The sequence below is a fragment of the Festucalex cinctus genome, chromosome 11 (genome assembly GCF_051991245.1).
Source record: "Festucalex cinctus isolate MCC-2025b chromosome 11, RoL_Fcin_1.0, whole genome shotgun sequence".
NCBI lineage: Eukaryota > Metazoa > Chordata > Actinopteri > Syngnathiformes > Syngnathidae > Festucalex > Festucalex cinctus.
Genome location: NC_135421.1, coordinates 15161938 through 15181886, shown reverse-complemented (window position 1 = coordinate 15181886; position 19949 = coordinate 15161938). Strand labels below are relative to the sequence as shown.

The 19949-nt window shown below is 38.8% G+C and overlaps 2 protein-coding genes across 2 annotated transcripts; one reads left to right on the top strand and one right to left on the bottom strand.

The window, feature by feature from the left end:
* Window positions 1-1462: 1462 nt before the first annotated feature.
* On the bottom strand, window positions 1463-8446 carry med4 (mediator complex subunit 4). The gene is made up of 7 exons (XM_077536442.1): window positions 7753-8446; window positions 7556-7622; window positions 6465-6635; window positions 5002-5059; window positions 4839-4925; window positions 1815-1946; window positions 1463-1723 (listed from the first exon to the last, which is right to left on the bottom strand). The coding sequence occupies exons 1-7, from the start codon at window positions 7827-7829 to the stop codon at window positions 1545-1547; spliced, it is 771 nt and encodes a 256-aa protein (XP_077392568.1). The 5' UTR covers window positions 7830-8446; the 3' UTR covers window positions 1463-1544.
* A 517-nt stretch (window positions 8447-8963) lies between these two features.
* LOC144030281 (integral membrane protein 2B-like) lies at window positions 8964-19777 on the top strand. The gene is made up of 7 exons (XM_077536441.1): window positions 8964-9208; window positions 15693-15830; window positions 16368-16436; window positions 17312-17455; window positions 17537-17647; window positions 18162-18312; window positions 19334-19777. Exons 1-7 carry the CDS (start codon window positions 9125-9127, stop codon window positions 19420-19422), a joined length of 786 nt encoding a protein of 261 aa, XP_077392567.1. The 5' UTR covers window positions 8964-9124; the 3' UTR covers window positions 19423-19777.
* The last annotated feature ends 172 nt before the right edge of the window (window positions 19778-19949 follow it).

The following is a 19949-nucleotide window of genomic DNA, read 5'->3' as shown; positions in this document are numbered from 1 at the left end:
GTCTGCCATTTTGAAATGTAGTCTCAGTTTTAGTCCAATTTCAGTCATGCTTTTTTTTTATTTTTATTTTATTTATTTATTTTTTATCACAGTTAGTCATCCTCGTCCCATTTTATTTAGTCCAATTTTAGTCGACTATAAATCTATGATTTTAGTCCAAGAAAACATAATTTTGTCTAGTTTTAGTCAACAAAAACTGTCAACGGTTTAGTCTAGTTTTTGTCAGGATTTTACCCCTGTATATATATATTTTTTTTGTCAGCAGATTATATTAAACCTTTTCGGATCTAAAACTATTTCACACCAAATTTTCTCTCATCTTTTTGATGAAAAACAACTTGACACACAATTACAGTGGCTACTGTGGCTCCATGCGTCGAGCTGATAAGTTAGCTAGTATTAGTTAGCAGTTGCATTAACATCATTGTTGGAACATTGGGTTAATGTTAAGTTATAACTATAATTTACTCTTTTTTTTTCTTTTTTTCTTTTTACCTTTTACCGTGAATCCACTTCCTGTCTGTCACGTGTCTTTGCTGTGTGTCACATGACAGTGTCACAGACGTGACAGATTAGCAGACAAGAGTTTACAAATTTATATCATTTTCGTCTCGTTTTTGTTCATGAACTAAAATGTCCATAGATTTTTAGTCCAGTTTTTATAACGTGAAGTACATTTTCGTCTCGTCTTCATTAGTCGACGAAAATGCATACTGACTTAGTCCCACTTATTGTTTATTAATTAGGGTTTTAGTCTAGTCTAGTCTAGTTTTAGTCCGGTGAAAAATGTGTGTTGACTAAATGATTTTGGTCTTTTTGTTGACGAAATTAACACTGTACACAATCACATTATTCCAGTGTCCTTGAAGGTGGCACAGTCCACCAGGGGACCTCTTTATTTTACAAGAATAAAAACTAACGATAATTTCTTCAACCATGTGATACTGTATAATAACAAACGTTATTACAGCGCATTACTCACAATTCAGGAACTTACATCCACCAATTACAGTATTTCAAAATGCCGATATTTACAGTGTGCCTCTGTCTGACCAAAGCACGGGAGGTGGCAGCTTTTTTTTTTAATTTGCCTTCAATTAAATTTCCAAGTACAAAAATGTACTTGTTCCATAAAGATTTTTTAAAAGTATTTTTTATGTATTATTTTATCTATGTATTTATTTACTCACCTATTTCTTATTTACTGATGTAAAATTTATTTACTTGTAAAAATAAAAAACATTTGTATATTCACTTAAAATGTTTTTGTTCTTGTTTTTCTTAACTTATTCTTTACTGCACGACCGATTTCTATTTCATGTACAGCACTTTGTATACACAATGCTTGTTTTAAAGTGCTTTATAAATAAAGTTGTAGAGATTTTTTTAATTACTTAATTTTTTTATAACTGCCTGATGCAAACAAATTTAGAAATCGAATTACTGGACTGCAGACAAAATACACATTTCTACTCAAAATGTTTTATTTACAAGCATAATTAAGACGACACACACACATGCGCACACATTGAGTGGAGGTCTTTTCAGTCCGAGTCGCTGCTGCTGCTGGACGAGTCCGTGGACATGGCCTCCACGTCGTCCTCGTTCTCCTTGTTGTGCCCGGGCGGCTCCAGGCCAAAGTCGCCGGTGGCGGCGTGGTGCGGTGGTAGCATGCCCGCCGACAGCTCCGATGACTGCCAGGGGTAGTGCGGCGTCAACACGTCTTGCGCACGGGGACAAACACGACGGGGGCGGGGTGTTGACAACTGGCAAACGAGACGGGGAGGAGGACGGTGGGCGGGAAATCAGAGTACCTGGCAACCTCCCGGCGGCGAGGGCGTCACCTGGCAGGTGTCCGTTGACGCCGTTAGTGGGCAGGTTGGCCATGTGACCCAGCACGCCGCTGCGCATCTCCAGGTCGGTAGGGTACGGCCGACGTGGGTCGCCTAAGTGAGTGCATGTTCAGCGGGCTGTCAATCTCCACAATGGACTGGTCGCCAGACAAGCACAGGGCAAATGGAGACAAAACTATGGACTGGTTGTGGGTCAATAGCCAAAGTTATTTTAGTGAACTAAAACAAACACAAAAACTCAAAAAACAATTACGTTAACGAAATAAAATAAAAACGAAAATGCTTTTTAAAAAACAAGAACTAACTGAAACTATATTTTATGTTTTTGATGGGCATAAGATGCGGTGCAGGAAACATGCCCGTATTTGGGCAAATGGGTGGGGTGATGACGTCATCATCCATCTTTTCCAAGGACATGCCCCAACTTGTTCAAACAAGTTGAGACCGGTTCAAACTGGTCATGACCTGTTCGCAGCCACCGGAAGTATGGCGTCATAGGAAGTCCAAATATGGGCGGAAGGACATGTTGGGGCATGTTTGGACATGTCCTCGGCCACCGGAAGTAAGATGTCATAGGAAGTCCAAATATAGACGCAGGGGACTGGGTCAAACTGGACATGTCCGGACCAAGGTTATTTTAGTTAACTAAAATAAATAAATAAATAAATAAATAAATAAATAATAATATTTTGTTAACAAAATAAAAACGAAAATGTTTTTTTAAAAACAAAAACTAACAAAACTATTTTATGTTTACAAAAATAACAAATTATAGCAAAAATGTCCTTCGTTTTCGTCTTTGGTAATTAATTTAATGCATGAGCCTTTCGGGATGATTTTAAATGTGATATTAAATAGATTTATTTGGATATGAAGACAGTTCAGGCTGTTTGAACGCGCTATATAAATAAACTTGAGTTGAGTTCAGTTGAGTTTGAAGATGTGTCACACAGAAGTGGCGACATCTAGCAGCAACCAATAGAAAAGCAACTTCAAATGACGTCACTCCCATGGTGTTTTTTTTTAAATATTGCGCACAAGTAATACTTCTTTTTTTTTTTAACTAAAACTAATACTGAAACTCACTAAAATTAAACTCAAATTAAGCATTAAATAACTAAAACGAATAAAAACTAACAGAACCATCCATCCATCCATCCATCTTCTTCCGCGGGTCGCGGGGGCAGCAGCTTCAGGAGGGAAACCCAGACTTCCCTCTCCCCAGCCACTTCAACCAGCTCCTCCGGTGGGATCCCGAGGCGTTCCCAGGCCAGCTGAGAGACATAGTCTCTCCAGCGTGTCCTGGGTCGTCCCCGGGGCCTCCCGCCAGTGGGACATGCCCGGAACACCTCCCCAGGGAGGCGTCCAGGAGGCATCCGAACCAGATGCCCGAGCCACCTCAGCTGGCTCCTCTCAACGCGGAGGAGCAGCGGCTCGACTCTGAGTCCCTCCTGGATGACCGAGCTTCTCACCCTATCTCTAAGGGAGAGCCCGGACACCCTGCGGAGGAAACTCATTTCGGCCGCTTGTATCCGGGATCTCGTTCTTTCGGTCACGACCCACAGCTCGTGACCATAGGTGAGGGTTGGAACTAGGGGTGTGAATTGCCTAGTACCTGACGATTCGATTCGTATCACGATTCACAGGTCACGATTCGATTCGATTAATCCCGATACGAATTCATAAGTCGATTGTTGCGATTTTTTTTCATTCAAATTTAGAAAATACTAATCAGTAAGCTTGTAGAGTGTAAGATTTATATGAAAATGTATTATTTATTTATCTTATAGAGGTTGTAATCTGTTTCATGTTTGAACAGCATTAAAATAAAATATTAAGGCTTAATGTTCCGTTCATATAACATTCTTCCATGCTCAAGGTGTGAATCTTAACCCGAAGTCAGACGTTTTGTTGAATATTTTTCCATTAAAAATGGAAGTTTAAAAATCGATTCACACAAAAAAAAGAAAAAAAAAGGCAATGATAAACGTTGAATCCGAATACCGAATGAACAATTCTGAGCTCTTAAAAAAAAAAAAAAAAAAAAAAAAAAAAAGAGATTTTTTTTTTTTATTGAATCGATTCGAGAATCGCGCGATGTAGTATCGCGATATATCGCCGAATCGATTTTTTTTTTTTAACACCCCTAGTTGGAACATAGATCGACCGGTAAATCGAGAGCTTTGCCTTTTGGCTCAGCTCTTTCTTTACCACGACGGACCGATACAGAGTCCGCATCACTGCAGAAGCTGCACCGATCCGCCTGTCGAGCTCCCGCTCCATCCTACCCTCAGTCGTGAACAAGACCCCAAGATACTTGAACTCCTCCACTTGGGGCAGGATCTCATCCCCGACCTGAAGACGACACTCCACCCTTTTCCGACTGAGGCCCATGGTCTCGGATTTGGAGGTGCTGATCCTCATCCCAGCCGCTTCACACTCGGCTGCGAACCGCTCCAGTGAGAGCTGGAGGCACCGGCTTGATGAAGCCAACAGCACCACATCATCTGCAAAGAGCAGAGATGCGATGCTGAGGCCACCAAACCGGAACCCCTCCACGCCTCGGCTGCGCCTAGAAATTCTGTCCATAAAAGTTATGAACAGAATCGGTGACAAAGGGCAACCTTGGCAGAGTCCAACCCCCACCGGAAACGAATCCGACTTACTTCCGGCAATGCGGACCAAACTCTGGCAACGGTCGTACAGGGACCGAACAGCCCGTATCAAGGGGCCCGGCACCCCGTACTCCCGGAGCACCCCCCACAGAACTCCCCGAGGGACACGGTCGAACGCCTTCTCCAAATCCACGATAAAAACGAATAAAACGAATAAAAACTAACAGAACCACCCTGAAAATAAATGAAAACTAACTCAATCTCAAAAATAAAACTCAAAACTAAGTAAAAAGCAAAATTCCAAAACTATAATAATAACCATGTTCAATAGCACGTCACATTTTGGCAAAGCATGGACTGGTCGCCAAACCTGGGAGCCAGTTGAGCGGCGCACACACAGCGTTACTGGCGCTGATCCGGTGTGCATACTTGATGAGCTCCTCTGACGAGATACTTCCTACAAGAGAGACAGGCAGTCAATCAACCAATCAATCAGCCAACTGATTGGTCACACGGGCGTGTCGGCGGCGCACCTTTCCTGGCTCGCTCGATGGACTTGAGCTTCTCCTTGGCCTGGTAAACGGCTGTCGCCTGGCAACAGAGGGGAGACCGGTCGCACCAACGCACGACTAACTCATCCAATTACCATCGTCGATTTCGACAACGGGTAAGGCTGTGCAATTCATCCAAATTCAATTACAATTATTACACACAACAATTATAAAATCAGCATCATTGTACTAATTTTTGAGTTGTTTAAATGCGTTTGCACCTTTTTTTTTTTTTTTTAAATAACTAATTTAATACATTTTGTTTCATCCAAAAGGAACTTGCATAATTATAATCTTTCAAAGAATTTTGTCTTCATATTTTTTTTATTTTATTTTATTTTTTTTACATTTAAACATTTGGTTTTGTACAAAATAAATAAATAAATAAATAAATCATCGTCCTACTGCACAGTGCACAAGCTGCACTGCAACTTCACGTTTTCGCCAACATCAATAAATAAATACAGAAATAAATAAATATTATTATTCTAAATATGGTGTTCCCTCATTTACTGCAGGTGTTATGTTCCAAAATCTACCCGCGATAATGGAAATCCACGTTAATTTAAAAAATGAATAATTAAAAAAAAATCTGTTAATGATATATATTTTTTCGTTTTGGTTTGATTTTTACTTTATTATAAATGCTTTTTCATTCATCATCTATGTTCTTTTTCATTGACATTCATTTTCTCCATTAAAAGTATGTTTTATTTATTAATTTATTACCGTGTACATCAAAGTATATATTTTTTCATTCATGATGTGTTTTTTCCTTTTGGTATGATGTTGAGTTTATTATGAATGGTTTTTCCATTCATCATTTATGGGTTTTTTTCCAGTCATTTTTTTCATTAAAAGTAAGTTTTTAATATATTTATTGTACAGAACAGTACATATTTTTTTCCTTTATCATGTTTATTCATTTTCATATGATTTTTACTTTATTATGAATGCCTTTTCATTCATCATCTATGTTTTTTTGTATTTAGAGTCATTTTTTTTTAATTAAAAATACATATTTTTAATTTACTTATCATATACAGCACAGTATATATATATTTTCCTTTACGATATATGATTTTTTAATTTTGGCATGATTTTTAGTTTATTATGAATGCTTTTCATTTTTATCAGTCTTTTTTTCATTAAAAGTACGCATTTTTAATTTGCTTGTTAAAAAAGGTACTTACATAATTATAGTGTTTCTATTTTTTTTTAAATTGGTTTTAATATTTAATATTAATATTTGTAAGTTTTTAAACCTTTTCTTATTTTGGACAAAAAATCATTTGAATAATGATTGCCAAAATAATTACTATTTTTTTTCCCCCATAATGGAGCATCCCCAACATGCGGATAATAAGCGAGTCAAATGACGACTCGTATGTTGAGACAGTGGAAGGAAGTCGTGTCGCTCGCATATCAAGGCGTCGGGGACCCACCAGGATGTGCTCGGCCTCCTTGAGCTGCTTCTGCAGCTGCTGGATGTCGCTGTCTCGCTTCTCCACCTCCTTCTCCAGCTGCTGCATCTCCTGGTGCACCTTGCCCTGCCGCTGGGCCACCGCCATCAGTTCCTGGAACTCGCCGTCGCGCTGCACCAGCAGCTCCACGATCTGACAAATGGCACACGCAACCGCCAACCGCACGTGTTAGTCAGACACCATTTGGCTAACATCAAAAACGTCGACTTTTGACAAAATAGACGTGTCTGTCTGTCTGTCTGTCTGTCTATCTATCCATCTATCTACATCCATCCATGCATCTATCTATCTGTCTACATCCATCAGTCTACATCCATCCATCTATACACATCCATCTATTTATATACATGCATGATCCATCTATCTACTTCCATCATCTATCTATCCATCCATCCATCATCCATTCATTTATCATCTATCTATCCAGCCATCCATCCACCTCTATCCATCTATCTAGTATCTATCCATCCAGCAATCCATCTATCTATCCATCTATCCACCTCCATCCATCCATCTATCTAGCTATCATCCATCCTTCTATCTATCTATCTATCTATCCATCCACCCCCATCCATCATGTATATGTATCTATCTATCTATCTATCCAGCCACCAATCTATCCACCTCCATCCATCCATCTATGTATCTATCTAGCTATCATCCACCCATCTATCCATCCACCCCCATCCATCATGTATATGTATCTATCTATCCAGCCACCAATCTATCCATCCATCCATCTATCCATCCACCTCCATCCATCCATCTATCTGTCTAGCTAGCTATCATCCACCTATCGAGCCATCCACCCCCATCCATCATGTATATGTATCTATCCAGCCACCAATCTATCCATCTATCCATCTATCTATCCATCCATCTATCTATCCATCTATCATCCATCCATCCATCTATCATCCATCCATCCATCTATCATCCATCCATCCATCCATCCATAGTGTGCGGCCTTTTGACTGCACCTAACGTTTCCCTTCACCGTACAACTGCTTGTGGATGTCTGAGGGTTGTGTGCTGACAGTGTGCCTCGGTACCTGAGCGTCTTCGCCGGGCTGTGGGAGTTTCTGACTGCGGGATAGAGCCAACATCTCGATCAGCTCCCTGGAAAGGACAAGCGCAATCACACAGTCACAAACGAAGGCAAAGGGGATGACACAATGACGGGATCGAACAGGAATAACAAACGAATTATTTTAAAACACTAACACAAAGTAAGTGGATTTCAATTTACCGAGACAAAACCTCCAAGTCGTCCAAAACACTCAACAGACGCTCTTTTGTTGACTTCACCGTCACGGCGGCCGCCATCGTAGCTGCCGCTACTTCCGTACTAGATCAAAAGCGGAAATGGCGTAACAGAAACGGAAGTGATAACTCGATGACTACTTTGATGCTCATTTATGCAGCTATTTTTACTTTATTACTTCGATTATACGTACTCCTATTTTATTTCACGTTTAAACAATTAATTTAAACAAAAAATGAAGGAAATTAAATTCCTAAACACCACATGTCGATGACGCTTTCGCAAACACAACGAGAGCCAATCACGAGCAGAGTGGGCGTGACGTACCGTGTTATCTCCGTGGACTTCTACAACTAGCGGGTTCAGTTTCGGCGAATACCTCATAATGTGGCATAATTGGTCGAGCTATTACGATTTTAAAATATACTATATTTGACTTTTTTTCTTCAATTTTCTCCGTTCCCTCGCCAAATCCCGAAGTGCACTAAAAAAAAAAAAACTGGTTGCGTCAGTCACGTGACTCATTCGCGCTGTGGCAGTCCGCAAGCTCTTTTTCATCTGTCAACATGACGGAGCTCCACCATCATCACAATTTCTCGCTGTGTTTATGCGATTTCATCAGGTAAATGTCTCTTTTTCGAGCACGTCTACAATACTGACAAAAGTAAACAAACCAAAAAAGCAATGCTATGGGAATAACTAGGTTTATCATTTGTCGACCGCCCCAAATCAAGTGCGAAATCTTGGTTTGATTATCGATTCAACCAGAATTATCACTCTGTGATTGATTTAGTCTGCCTTAGTACTCACGCTCTGTAAAAGGACATTCGGATATGGTGATTTAAAAAAAAAAAAATTTTTGCGTAGTCTCCGCACTTTAATTTCAAAGAGCACTATAGAAATTAGCACGATTACTCGAAATAATAATAATTAAAAAAAAAGTCCATGGTCACATTCATGCACATTGTGCGCATGTGTCATATGATTACTCCGTTGCTCCTTTTTAACCGGTTTATCACCTTGGCTCCTCCTAGTTTTTAATACCCACCACCTTGCACAATGGAAAGCAACACACACACACACACAAAAAAAACATAATATGACATTTTTTATGGACTTTTTCTCAGGTTGAAAGAGAAGCCAAAAAAAAAAAAGAGGAAGCTCTTACGTTGAAAGTCAACCGGAAGCGTTGCGCCACATTCCTGCCACTGTTTTTTTTTCTCTCTCTCTCTCTTCTCGCTCATAACATCAAACAGCTCAACTCAGACCGAAAGTGAAAAGTCCGACTCGACAACGACTTTCACCAGGAATTGTTCATTATTTCGTCGAGTGAGATTTTTAAAAAAGCGATTTGACGATGGTCAAAGTGTCTTTCAACTCGGCCTTGTCGCTGAAAGATGTGAAGAAGGACGCGGAGACGCTCATTCCGGAACATGACAAAGTGAGTGCGAGTCGAGACGGAGAGAAAGGAAGAAAAAAATGGCTAACCCACAGAAAAGCTGCGGAAATTTTACACGTCGCTTTCTTTCTTTTCACCCCGCACACTTTTCGATTAAGCTCGAGTAAAATGACAGTTGGCGTGAACTTGTTTTGATGGAAGTGGGGAGTTCCGCGTGTCGCACTTTTGTTCACTTGGCCGCAAGCCAAGTGTCGTTTTCAACGTTTTTATATTAATTAATTACATTACATTCATTTCCTTTTTTTCCTGTTTTGTCTTGTCGCGGCCACACTATACTTCTCTTTCTAGGCTCTTAAAAAGTACCTGTTAAGTTTTCTTTCTTTTTGGAGTTTTCCTCAAATTTGTACTGGTAGAATTGGGCGTTTAAAAACAACAACAACAACAACAATTCTCGTAGTTGCACGATCCAACCATCGATAGAATCGATACTAACATGAGTACCGGTATCGCATCGATACCAGTGCGCTAGTATTGATATTTTACATGAATTTCTTTGTTTTGGTTTTTCTTGAGTCCCTTGCGCAATCCCTTTGTAGCACACGCGCACGTACCTGCCAATCACACCGGTGGGCGGCATTGGCAGTAACAATGAATGATTTTGACAATGAATGACATAATATGACTGAGTCATTTCATTTGCGCTTTTACAACCTCTAGTTGAGCTAAGTATTCGTGTAGCACAACATGTAAGTATTGTTTATGTAATGTGTCTAGACTAGAGGAAATTTGGTGGCTGATATTTCTTTGAATGCAGAAAAGGGTGACAGGGACTAAGTATATGAAGATTATTACTACTTTGCCAATTTAAATGAGCCCATCTATGTTTCCATTGAGGTTATTTTATGGCATGTTTAAGAACCAAACAATGATTGTTTTGATTTTAAAAAAAAACACAAAAAAAACATAATATTTTACTAACCTGAAAGTATCGGTTATCGGCAATATTGGCACCAGTATTTACTTGGTATCGATTGATACCAAAATGTCAAGTATCGCACAGTATGTGGTGCTGAACACACGTTGGAGGGGCATGGTTACCCAAATGATGTCATTTGTTTATAGTTGTTGCTCACTACATACGTGTGTCAGATAAGCAAGTTATGCACAAGCTATGAATGATAAGTTTGCGTAAAAATATTTAAAATCAGTGGGCAGTATTGTCTGAATTGTTTGCACAGGATTTTATTTTATTTTTTATAAATCAAGCTTTATTTAAATAAACATTTGTTAAGATGTATTACTTCAATTATGATCGATTTAAAATTGTAATCGTGCCGAATGTGCCTCAATCAAATCCACTCAAATCTTGTTGCGCCACCATTTATACATCCTTTGCGAGTCTAAAATCAAGACTACTTTTTTTGTCACCAAAAAGCCATCAGCTGCAATTGCGTTCAAGAAAATTGTACATTGCAAACTTTTAGTTAAAGCACAAAAAAAAATAAGTTAGCCCCTTGGATCAGATTTGCTTTGCTAGCCTGTGCGCTAACTTAGTAGGCTTAAAATGTCCTCCTGAAACCAAAATGGTTGCCGTCGCAAACGTTCTAAAGCGCGCACATGTGTAATCGTTTCTGCTCCTGATGCAAGCTGACCAACGACAAAAAAAAACTTGCTAATTCCTCCTCCTCATCTGTAATGTTTTCGTGAACACGTGACAGCACGTCCTGTTCTTTGTCGTTTCTTGAACCGAAAACACCTCAAGGTTATCTATCAAGTGTTAAACTGTTGTAGGAGTTGTTTGGAGAAAAATGGCATTGATCGCAAACGTGGACAAATAACATCCAGAGTTTAGTGGGCGACGATAAAATTTCTTAAATTTTGTATTTTTTTTTTGTATTAAGACAAGATTTTATTTATTATAATAATTATATATATTTTTTTAATATTTAAATAAATAGTAAGTAAAAAAATTGAATGTAATTAGAGTAATTAAGTTATTAACAAATTATTTGATTAAGCAATTAACTTACTGACTGGCAGCCATTTTGACTGAAGCAACCCCCTTCGTTCCTGGCTGTTTTCCTGGATTTTCGCCCACAGAATATTGTGTTCTATTGCTATAAAACCAGGGAACCTACCTAAAGAAAGATTGGAGTCTCTTCTTTCATCAGGAAAAAAAAAACTATATTTCTATCTGTTTCCGTTTTGCAGCAATTAGCATGAGAATATAGCTAAGTCTCAGCAATATTCACATTCCTGGTGAAAACAGTGGAAAAAAAGAGCTTGTTGCAACATGGCCCTGGTTGATGTCTTACACTATGCTGCCACCAGCTGGCAGTTGTAAGAACTACCATTGCCATTACCATTCTCTTCAGTTCAAAGGCTGCGTCAAAGCCTTCTTTATGCACGAGCATTACAAAATAAAAAACATATAAATACATAGTTGGGAGCATGATATTTAAAATAGAACGTTTTGGGGAACAAATGAGCTAACCAGAGTTTTTTAATTAAGACGAGAAAGACGTTAAAGCTGACACATTGACGCGTCATTTCTTTTTTCTTTTTTCCCCCCATCTTTTTCTTTGTGTGTGCACGCCAGACACTTTGTAACGTTGTGTACAAAGTTGTCTGGGCTCACGTTGATGTTTTGACCTCCCTTAACATTTGCCAAATTGATGACTAGCCCTTAAAGGGATACTTCACTTATTTAGCCCATTATAGTAAATAAAATGTTAATATTTTGTCTATAATTCATTTGATACTTTCCTTATTTTTCACATACAATTAGTACCTTTAAAAACACATTTTGCAACTTGCTGTCGACTGAAAATGATATCACAAGAGCTCAGGTAAGCAATCACAGCTCACCTGTGTTCTAGGTTTGGTCATGTGACATTCACAAGCTGAGCTGTAATTTGTTACCTGAGCCCTTGTGATGTTATTTTCAGTCAACAGCAAGTTGCAAAATGTGTTTTTAAACGTACTAATTGTATATGAAAAATAATAAAAATATCAAAATTATTATATAAATATAAATAAGTAAAGTATCCCTTTAAATTCAACACAAAAATCAAAGTTAATGATCTTGACTTGTATGGATTGACAACAAGCTCTCAGTACAGGTTTTACCGAGTGTCCACTAAATGCTTCGCATGCCACTTTTTTTTTTCTTTTTTTTTTGTCGGCGTCAGGATGTTCCTGGCTTCCTGTTTTTTCCCACCGCCACTTTTACGGTCGGCGCAAGCAGGCCGACCATCTGCCTCTGTTGTCACTTCACTTTCCTCGAAAGTGGCTTAGTCGGATTTAAGGCTGTAATCACACCAATGAGCGCGTGCGTTATCCTTGGCCAAGCCTGACCAGCGCCACGTTATATTTTAACCGCCGTTAGATGACTTGCTTGCAAAATCTATATGACAAAACTTAAGAAATTGACACAAATGTGTTGCATGGACCAAGGAAGAATTCATCCAATTTTACTGTGGGTCGAGTTCCAAGTCTGTTACTGACCACTTGCATTGGGGCCAATGCTTGCGTTCGAGAAAGTGATGAACAAAAAGAAGAAATTGACATTCACAGTCGAAATAGAACGATTATCGGTGCTAATATTAAGCATTTTTTTACAATTATTATCAGCCTTTTTACAAAAAGAATAATTTTAGTTTGAATTGACTTATTGATTGGCAGCCATTTTGGGTGAAGCAACCCCCTTTGCTCAAGGCTATTTTCCTGGATTTTTACTGTTTTTGCAAGGCCTACACAATATTGTGTTCTATTGCTATAAAAACTTGGAACCTACCAAAAGAAAGATTAAAGTCTCTTCTTTCATCAGGAAAAAAAATATATATGTTTTTATCTGTTTCCGTTCTGCAGTAATTAGTAATTAGAATATATTAGTAATTAGAATATAGCTAAGTTTCATCATCATTCACATTCCTGGTGAAAACAATGGCAAAAAGAGCTTGTTGCAACACGGCCCTCGTTGATCTCTTATACTCTGCTGCCACCTGCTGGCCGCTTTTTGTAATAACTACCATTGCTTCAACCGTTCTCTTCAGTTGTGAGGCTGCATCGAAACCTTCTGTATGCTCTAGCATAAAAAAAAAAAAAAAACATAAACGTATAAATACGTCTTTGGGAGTATGGCAATATTTAAAATAGAATGTATTTATCCATTTTTGGGAGCAAATTAGTTAAGTTTTACATTATGTTTAATTGAAAGTTTCAATTGACTTTATACGGAAACTCTGCACCTTCTGTATTTGGTGTACTTTTCAAGACATGCTGATGAGCCTGCTCAACTTTTTAGAATTTTAAAACAAAATAAAAAAACTTCGATAGCTTGCAAAAAAAAAAAGTTGTTCAATAAAGACAGTTCAACAAAGGGTATGAATCGCAATGAGTCGTTTTTTAAATTTTGATGCCAATATTTTCCCCTTTAAGTGAAAGTGAATATCAGTTTCAAATATTGGTTATCGGTCTCCTTGACTACTCATAATCGGTATCAGCCTTGGAAAAACCCCCAAAACATATCGGCCTGTCTCTAATTCACAGCCAGGAAGAATGGTGCAAAATCCAAAGCGGCTTTGAGCAACGTGTGGACTTCCTCTAATGAGATTAGCTGCTAATCGCTAAAAAGCAACCTGGCAACTCGGTTTAAAGGGATGCCACCATGCCGGCCTTTAAATCCTGCGTGTGCACAATTGAGAGGAAACATTTGACACTTTTTGACACAGAGACATGTTGCCACTTGTGACTGATGCCAACTGTTTGCTGATAAAATATTTATTTACCCACAATCCTCGGCTGTTTGTGTGTCAATATCAACGTTTTACCCTTTGGAGGGGGGAATCAATAAAGTTGGTCGCCTTTTGCCAAATAACTTTGCCATGACTCAGCGTTTGTGTTTGTGTGTGTGTGTAGCCAACCTCGGTTGTATGTTATCAACAAAGCCTGTCGAACATCTGTTGGGTGTGGCGGCCCGAACCAGACTCGACATGTCGGACTGTTGTGCTAGCTACCAAATTGTGTCATCAAATCCTTTTGTAACATGAGAGAGAGAGAGAGAGGAAAAAAGGAAAAACAAACCCTCAAACACGCAGAAATGATCATACTGGTTCAACTCCTGTCTTCAGGTCCTCCAGTTTCACGTTCACTATAAATAATGTCAACGTCTGAAAGCTGACGGTTATTATCTCTACGTTGGCGAATCCAACTTGCCAGTTTGCCTTAGCAAAGTGACATTTGCTTGACATGTTGATCATGAGTAGACTGACTGAGCTAGCGCTGGGCAATACATCAAATTCATTCAATGAATCGTTTTTGTGAAAATCGAATTGTTGAAAATTTGCTCAATTGTGAAATCGAATTTTGTCTTCTGGATTATTAAAAGTGTACATTCTTACGTACTGTTACATCTAGGAGCGTGACAAACGATATATCGATATCGCAATACTTTGTCTCCCGATAGATTATCGATACCTCTACGTAAGTACCGCGATATTTGTCGTTAATATACGGTCACTAGAATGGCTTCATTGTTCAAGGCTTATTGAGCAATGACTTGGCGGGCCACTAGGGGGAGCACCTCATAAGAGTGGCGGGGAAATGGACGCAAGTCTTCAGATGAAGAAGACTCATGAGCTTAGTTTTATTATTATTTTTTAAATATATATGTATATGTAGTTATATTTATATATTATATTTACATGTATTTATATTTTTATTATTACATTATGAATTACTTTATTTTGTGTTATGTATTTATTTATTTATTTTATTATTATTAATGTTATTTTTATTTATTTATATTATTATTTTATGATTAATTTTATCATAGATTATAGTGGATTTATGACCTGACCAATATATTGATAATGGTCGTCATATCGTGAGATAATCATCATCGTGAGCCTTGTATCGCATATCGTATCGTCAGGTACCCGCAGGTTCTCACCCCCTAGTTACATACAGATATTATTGTGAGTTGTAATTTTGCTAACTATGAATGTTAATAAAGCTGACTTAGGATCAGTGTACATTATTGTTTTCTTAACAGTTTGCACAGGAATTATTTTAGAATAAATGACACCTTTTAAATAAACGTTTGTTGGGTTTAATAGATTCAAATCGCTAAAAATCATAATTGTCCTTAATGACTGAAAAAAAATTGAGATTTTATTTATTTTTTATTTTTTGGCCATATCACCCAGTCCATTTTCAGGCAACTTGTGCTTCTCAATTATTATTTTTTTGTGCCACCACCCCCAAACATTCCTCCGTAACTATGAATATTCCTAAAAACAAAACAAAAAAATATATAAAATATTCCTTCTGCACTCTCTGATAATGAGAATGAATGCACCACTGCCACCTGCTGTAGTGGATGTACAATTACACGTTATTATCCTCAATAATAAAAACATCTTCCCTGGGGTGACATTATTTGAGGACTGCTATAGACGAACGGGAGATTTTGTGCAAAGGCCACCAAATTGTTTTGTTTTGTTTTTGTCTCCACCCACCGCAGGATGCGGAGGCGGCGGCAGTGGGACTCGTCGGTCAGCAGTCGCGAGCGTGGCGCTGGTGCATGTGTCTGGGTCTGGCCCTCGTTCTGTCGGGGATGGTGGTGGGCGGGGCCTACCTGTACCGCTACTACGTCGCGGAGGTGAGTGGCAGGGGTACTGGCGGCGGCCATCACGGAGGGCAGCTTGAACATTTTGCAAATATTCCAAAGTGGAAACTTTGAAGGGGATTTAAATGCAACTTGCGGTAAGTAGCATTGAAGTACATTTTATCCGGCCATTTTGAAATTTAGTATCAGTTTTGGTCCAGTTTCAGTCACACTTGTTAGTTCAACCTCATCCCATTTTTATTTAGTCACCTATAAATAGAGCATTTTTATCTTGATTTTAGTACAAGAAAAGGTAATTTTGTCTAGTTTGAGTCAACAAAAACTGTCAACGTTTTAGTCAGGACAACCATTTTACCCCTGTATATATATATTTTTTGTCAGCAGATATGTTGAACATTTCGGGTCAAAAACTATTTCACATCAAATTTTGTCATCTTTTTGATGAAAAACAACTTGACACACAATTACAGTATATCAACGTCGATGGAAATGTTCCGAATTTGACAGTTGTCGGCATTTTTTTGCAAGGCAAGCATCTTAGCTGCTGTTGTCGCTTGCTTTTCCCTGCAGGAGGGCGAGGTGTTCGTTTGCGGGGTCAACTACCGTGAGGAAGACCTCAGGCTGCCGGAATTCGTGCAGGTGGGCCGCGTCGGATCCGGATCAGGATCACAATCGGATTTACATCTTGAAAATCTGCTTTCAGCGCTTACAATGTTGCCGCAACATTTACAAACATAATACATTTAAGTAGTTCTCAATTGAATTCAGCTAGTCTTTACACTTTAATAATATTAAAGTAGAATGAAAAAAAAATAGTTTTTACAGGTAGCTAAATTACATTTGCAAACAAATACAAAAATTAAAATTCTTTACATAAATAATGATTAAATCGGTACACAACCTTTTAAGCCATTTTGAGTGACGTAACCTCCTTTGCTCCCAGCTATTTTACTGGATTTGGACTGATTTTGCTAAGCCCACACAATATTGTGTACTATTGATGTAAAAACATGGAAACTGCTGAAAGAAAGATTAGCATCTCTTCTTTCATCAGGAAAAAAAAAGTTCATTTCTATCTGTTTCCGTTTTGCAGCAATTAGTATTAGAATATAGCGAAGTTTCATAAATATTCACATTCCTGGTGAAAACACTGGCAAAAAGAGCTTGTTGCAACATGGCACTGGCTGATCTCTTATACTCTGCTGCCACCTGCTGGACGTGTTTTGTAATAACTACCATTGCTTTAAGCGACCTCTTCAGGTCAGAGGCTGCATCAAAGCCTTCTGTATGCTCTAGCATATATATATATATATATATATATACCATATAAATATGTTTTGGGGGCCATAGCAATATTTAAAATGAAACGTTTTCATGCATTTTTGGAAGCAAATGAGTTAAACGCACACAAATTTGTGTCGTTTCAAAGGAAGCCAATTGAAATAAAAGGTAATGTTTTGAAAGTGTATTTGCGATTTTTGTCAATTGTATTTGAGCAAACGCGTCGTTTGCAGGTGGAGTCGGACGTCGCCAACCCGCTGCGGCAACTGGAGGAGCGAATCCGAATTCTGGAGCGAGAGCAGGTGGCGCTCATCAACGTGCCCGTGCCCGACTTCGAGGACGGCGACCCTGCTGACATCGTGCACGACTTCCAGAGGGTGAGCGTGTCGGTATACCGGACCCGACCGAACCGGACGCCGCTCGGCTCTGACCTTGTTTGCGCGCGTGTGTTGGTTCAGAGGCTGACGGCCTACCTGGACCTGAGCCTCAACAAGTGCTACGTCATCCCGCTCAACACCTCCGTCGTCATGCCGCCCAGGGACTTCCTGGAACTGCTGGTCAACGTCAAGGTATTGCAAACACTTCTGGCAACTGCTCCTCCGGCTCGCTGTTCTTGTTTGTTAGCATGTTGACGCACAAGTTTACGATCCTTCGACAATATTTCAATTCATCTTGATTTGTTTTACTAGTTTAGCATTTAGCATTTGTTAGCATTAGCACATACAAGTTGTCCTTTCGTTAGCTTAGCATGTAGCTGGTCTCATTTTGTTTGTTTGGTGGCCTCAGGTCATTTGTGGAGTGTTGCTAGCATTAGCACAGAGTTTGTTTGGTGGCTAGTCAGATTGTTTGTGTAGTGTCAGTTTTCAAAAGCCTTAAATTTTATTATTTTTCTAGCCTAGCATTTAGTCGGCGTTAGTCTCAAGGTGGTGTTTTTTCTGACTAGCTTAGCATGTAGCATTTGTTATTAGCATTAGCAGTCAGCTCCTTTTAGCAAGCACAAACCTGACCTGATGTTGACCGTCCTGTACAAGTCTGGCGGTTACTTAGCATTTATCCTTAGTCGTCTTTGGCGCCCTTCCACAGGCGGGCACCTACCTGCCGCAGTCGTACCTGGTGCAAGAGGAGATGGTGGTGACGGAGCGCCTGGAGCACGTCGAGCGTCTGGGCCACTTCATCCACAACCTGTGCCGCGGCAAGGACACCTTCAAGCTGCAGCGACGTGATCGCATCCTCGGTACGATGAACAATTATTATATTTATTTTATTTTTCTTACTGATTTACAACACAAGTTGGACGTCAGTTTTTCTTACCTCCCTCAGAATTGATGTGACAAGCTGAGATTCTGCTCCTAATTTTTTCTCTTCAACTCTGTGCAGATCTTAAAACTGACTCGATGAAACGGCGCCATCTGCTGGCGTGTTAGTCATCACTGTTATTTATAATTAAAAACAAAACAAAACAAAAACAAAAAAACTTCACAATTCACTTGACAAGCTGGGCGGTATGGAGGACCAAAACTGCCAAAATTCAAACTAAATAAATAAATGACTAAAAGTGAAAATAAAAACAAATATAAAAAAATCGAATTCAAAAATTAAATACAAATGTTTTTATTTGTGTGTGTGTGTATATATATATATATATATATATATATATATATATATATATATATTTTTTTTTTTTTTTTTTTTTTTTTTGCATTTATATTTATTTTTTTTGTGCCAGGGTGCTTACTGTTTTTTTAACAAGAAAAAAAATTAATAAGTAGACGGTATGTGGTGCTTTGAAGACCACCTTTTTCTCTTTTCCTCCTGTATTAAGCATCATTAATCTTATCATTTATACATTCATTTAAGCCAAGTTTTAAAATGTCTCAAGTCCTCTTGTTTATGTTTAATAAATGGAAAACACCATAAATGATGCTGTTTGTACTAAATACTGTCTCAAATGTTCTCCAATTTGGATCGTGTAAATGTATAGGATGGTATGGCGAGAACCGTTTCTTGGGAGGAGCAATATGGCCGACTCGCAACCTCAAAAGCTTTGGCCTATCGCCTATCCAATCATATATGTAGATCAGTGATTTAGTGATTGTTTTGCGTACCACTTGAGGGGGAACCTAAGTGTCACTCTTTTGAATTAAAAAGACTTTAAATTAATATCATCCGATGTTGAATTGAAACGTCATTTGACGATAACGGCCATCCGACGAGGATGAAAGGTGACGCGAGTGTATTTGTTTGTTTGTTGACAGGCATGCAGAAGCGCGAAGTTTTGGACTGCCGCAAGATTCGCCACTTTGAGAGCCAGTTTGTGGTGGAGACCACCATCTGCCAGCTTTAAGCCTTTCCATTCATATTCATATTTCCATCTTGAGTTTGCCAGCAGGCGGAAATGAAATGTGAAGATGGCGCCCCCTTGTGGAGACCGCTGGCACCGCAGCTTCGCTTTTTCTTCATTTTGGGCAAAACAAAGCTCAAATTGTAATCCTAGTGTTGATTGTTTGATAATTGTGAGCACACCAAGAATGCAGGGTGACGATTTTTTTTTGTTCTTATTTCATTTTTTTGTATCTTCCTCTTGTGCTGTATCATTAACACAATCATTCATTCATTAACTGGACTTGTTTATGTTGTAAGCTGTTAACGATCAGTCTGTGCAGTGAAACAAAGGGGAAAAAAACTTGCTGGGAATTATTTTTCTGTTGGCATGTTTTTTGTTTGTGTTTATGTGTGAGTGAGTGGGTGGGCGGGGGGTGGGCGAAACGTAACTCCTGTTGTGGTAATATGTACTGTGTGTGTGTGTATGTCATCTGTTCAGCCCAACAGAAAATAAAACAAAAAAAATGGTTTGCTTCTTGTGTTTTTTTT

Coding starts and splice junctions, on each gene's coding strand:
- med4 (XM_077536442.1), bottom strand. CDS start 7,829: ATGGCGGCCGCCGTGACGGTGAAGTCAACAAAAGAGCGTCTGTTGAGT. Junction 5,060..6,464: donor AGGAGGCCGAGCACATCCTG/GTGGGTCCCCGA, acceptor CTCTGTTGCCAG/GCGACAGCCGTTTACCAGGC. Junction 1,724..1,814: donor CGCCGCCGGGAGGTTGCCAG/GTACTCTGATTT, acceptor CCCGTGCGCAAG/ACGTGTTGACGCCGCACTAC.
- LOC144030281 (XM_077536441.1), top strand. CDS start 9,125: ATGGTCAAAGTGTCTTTCAACTCGGCCTTGTCGCTGAAAGATGTGAAG. Junction 16,437..17,311: donor GGCTGCCGGAATTCGTGCAG/GTGGGCCGCGTC, acceptor CGTCGTTTGCAG/GTGGAGTCGGACGTCGCCAA. Junction 18,313..19,333: donor GCGACGTGATCGCATCCTCG/GTACGATGAACA, acceptor GTTTGTTGACAG/GCATGCAGAAGCGCGAAGTT.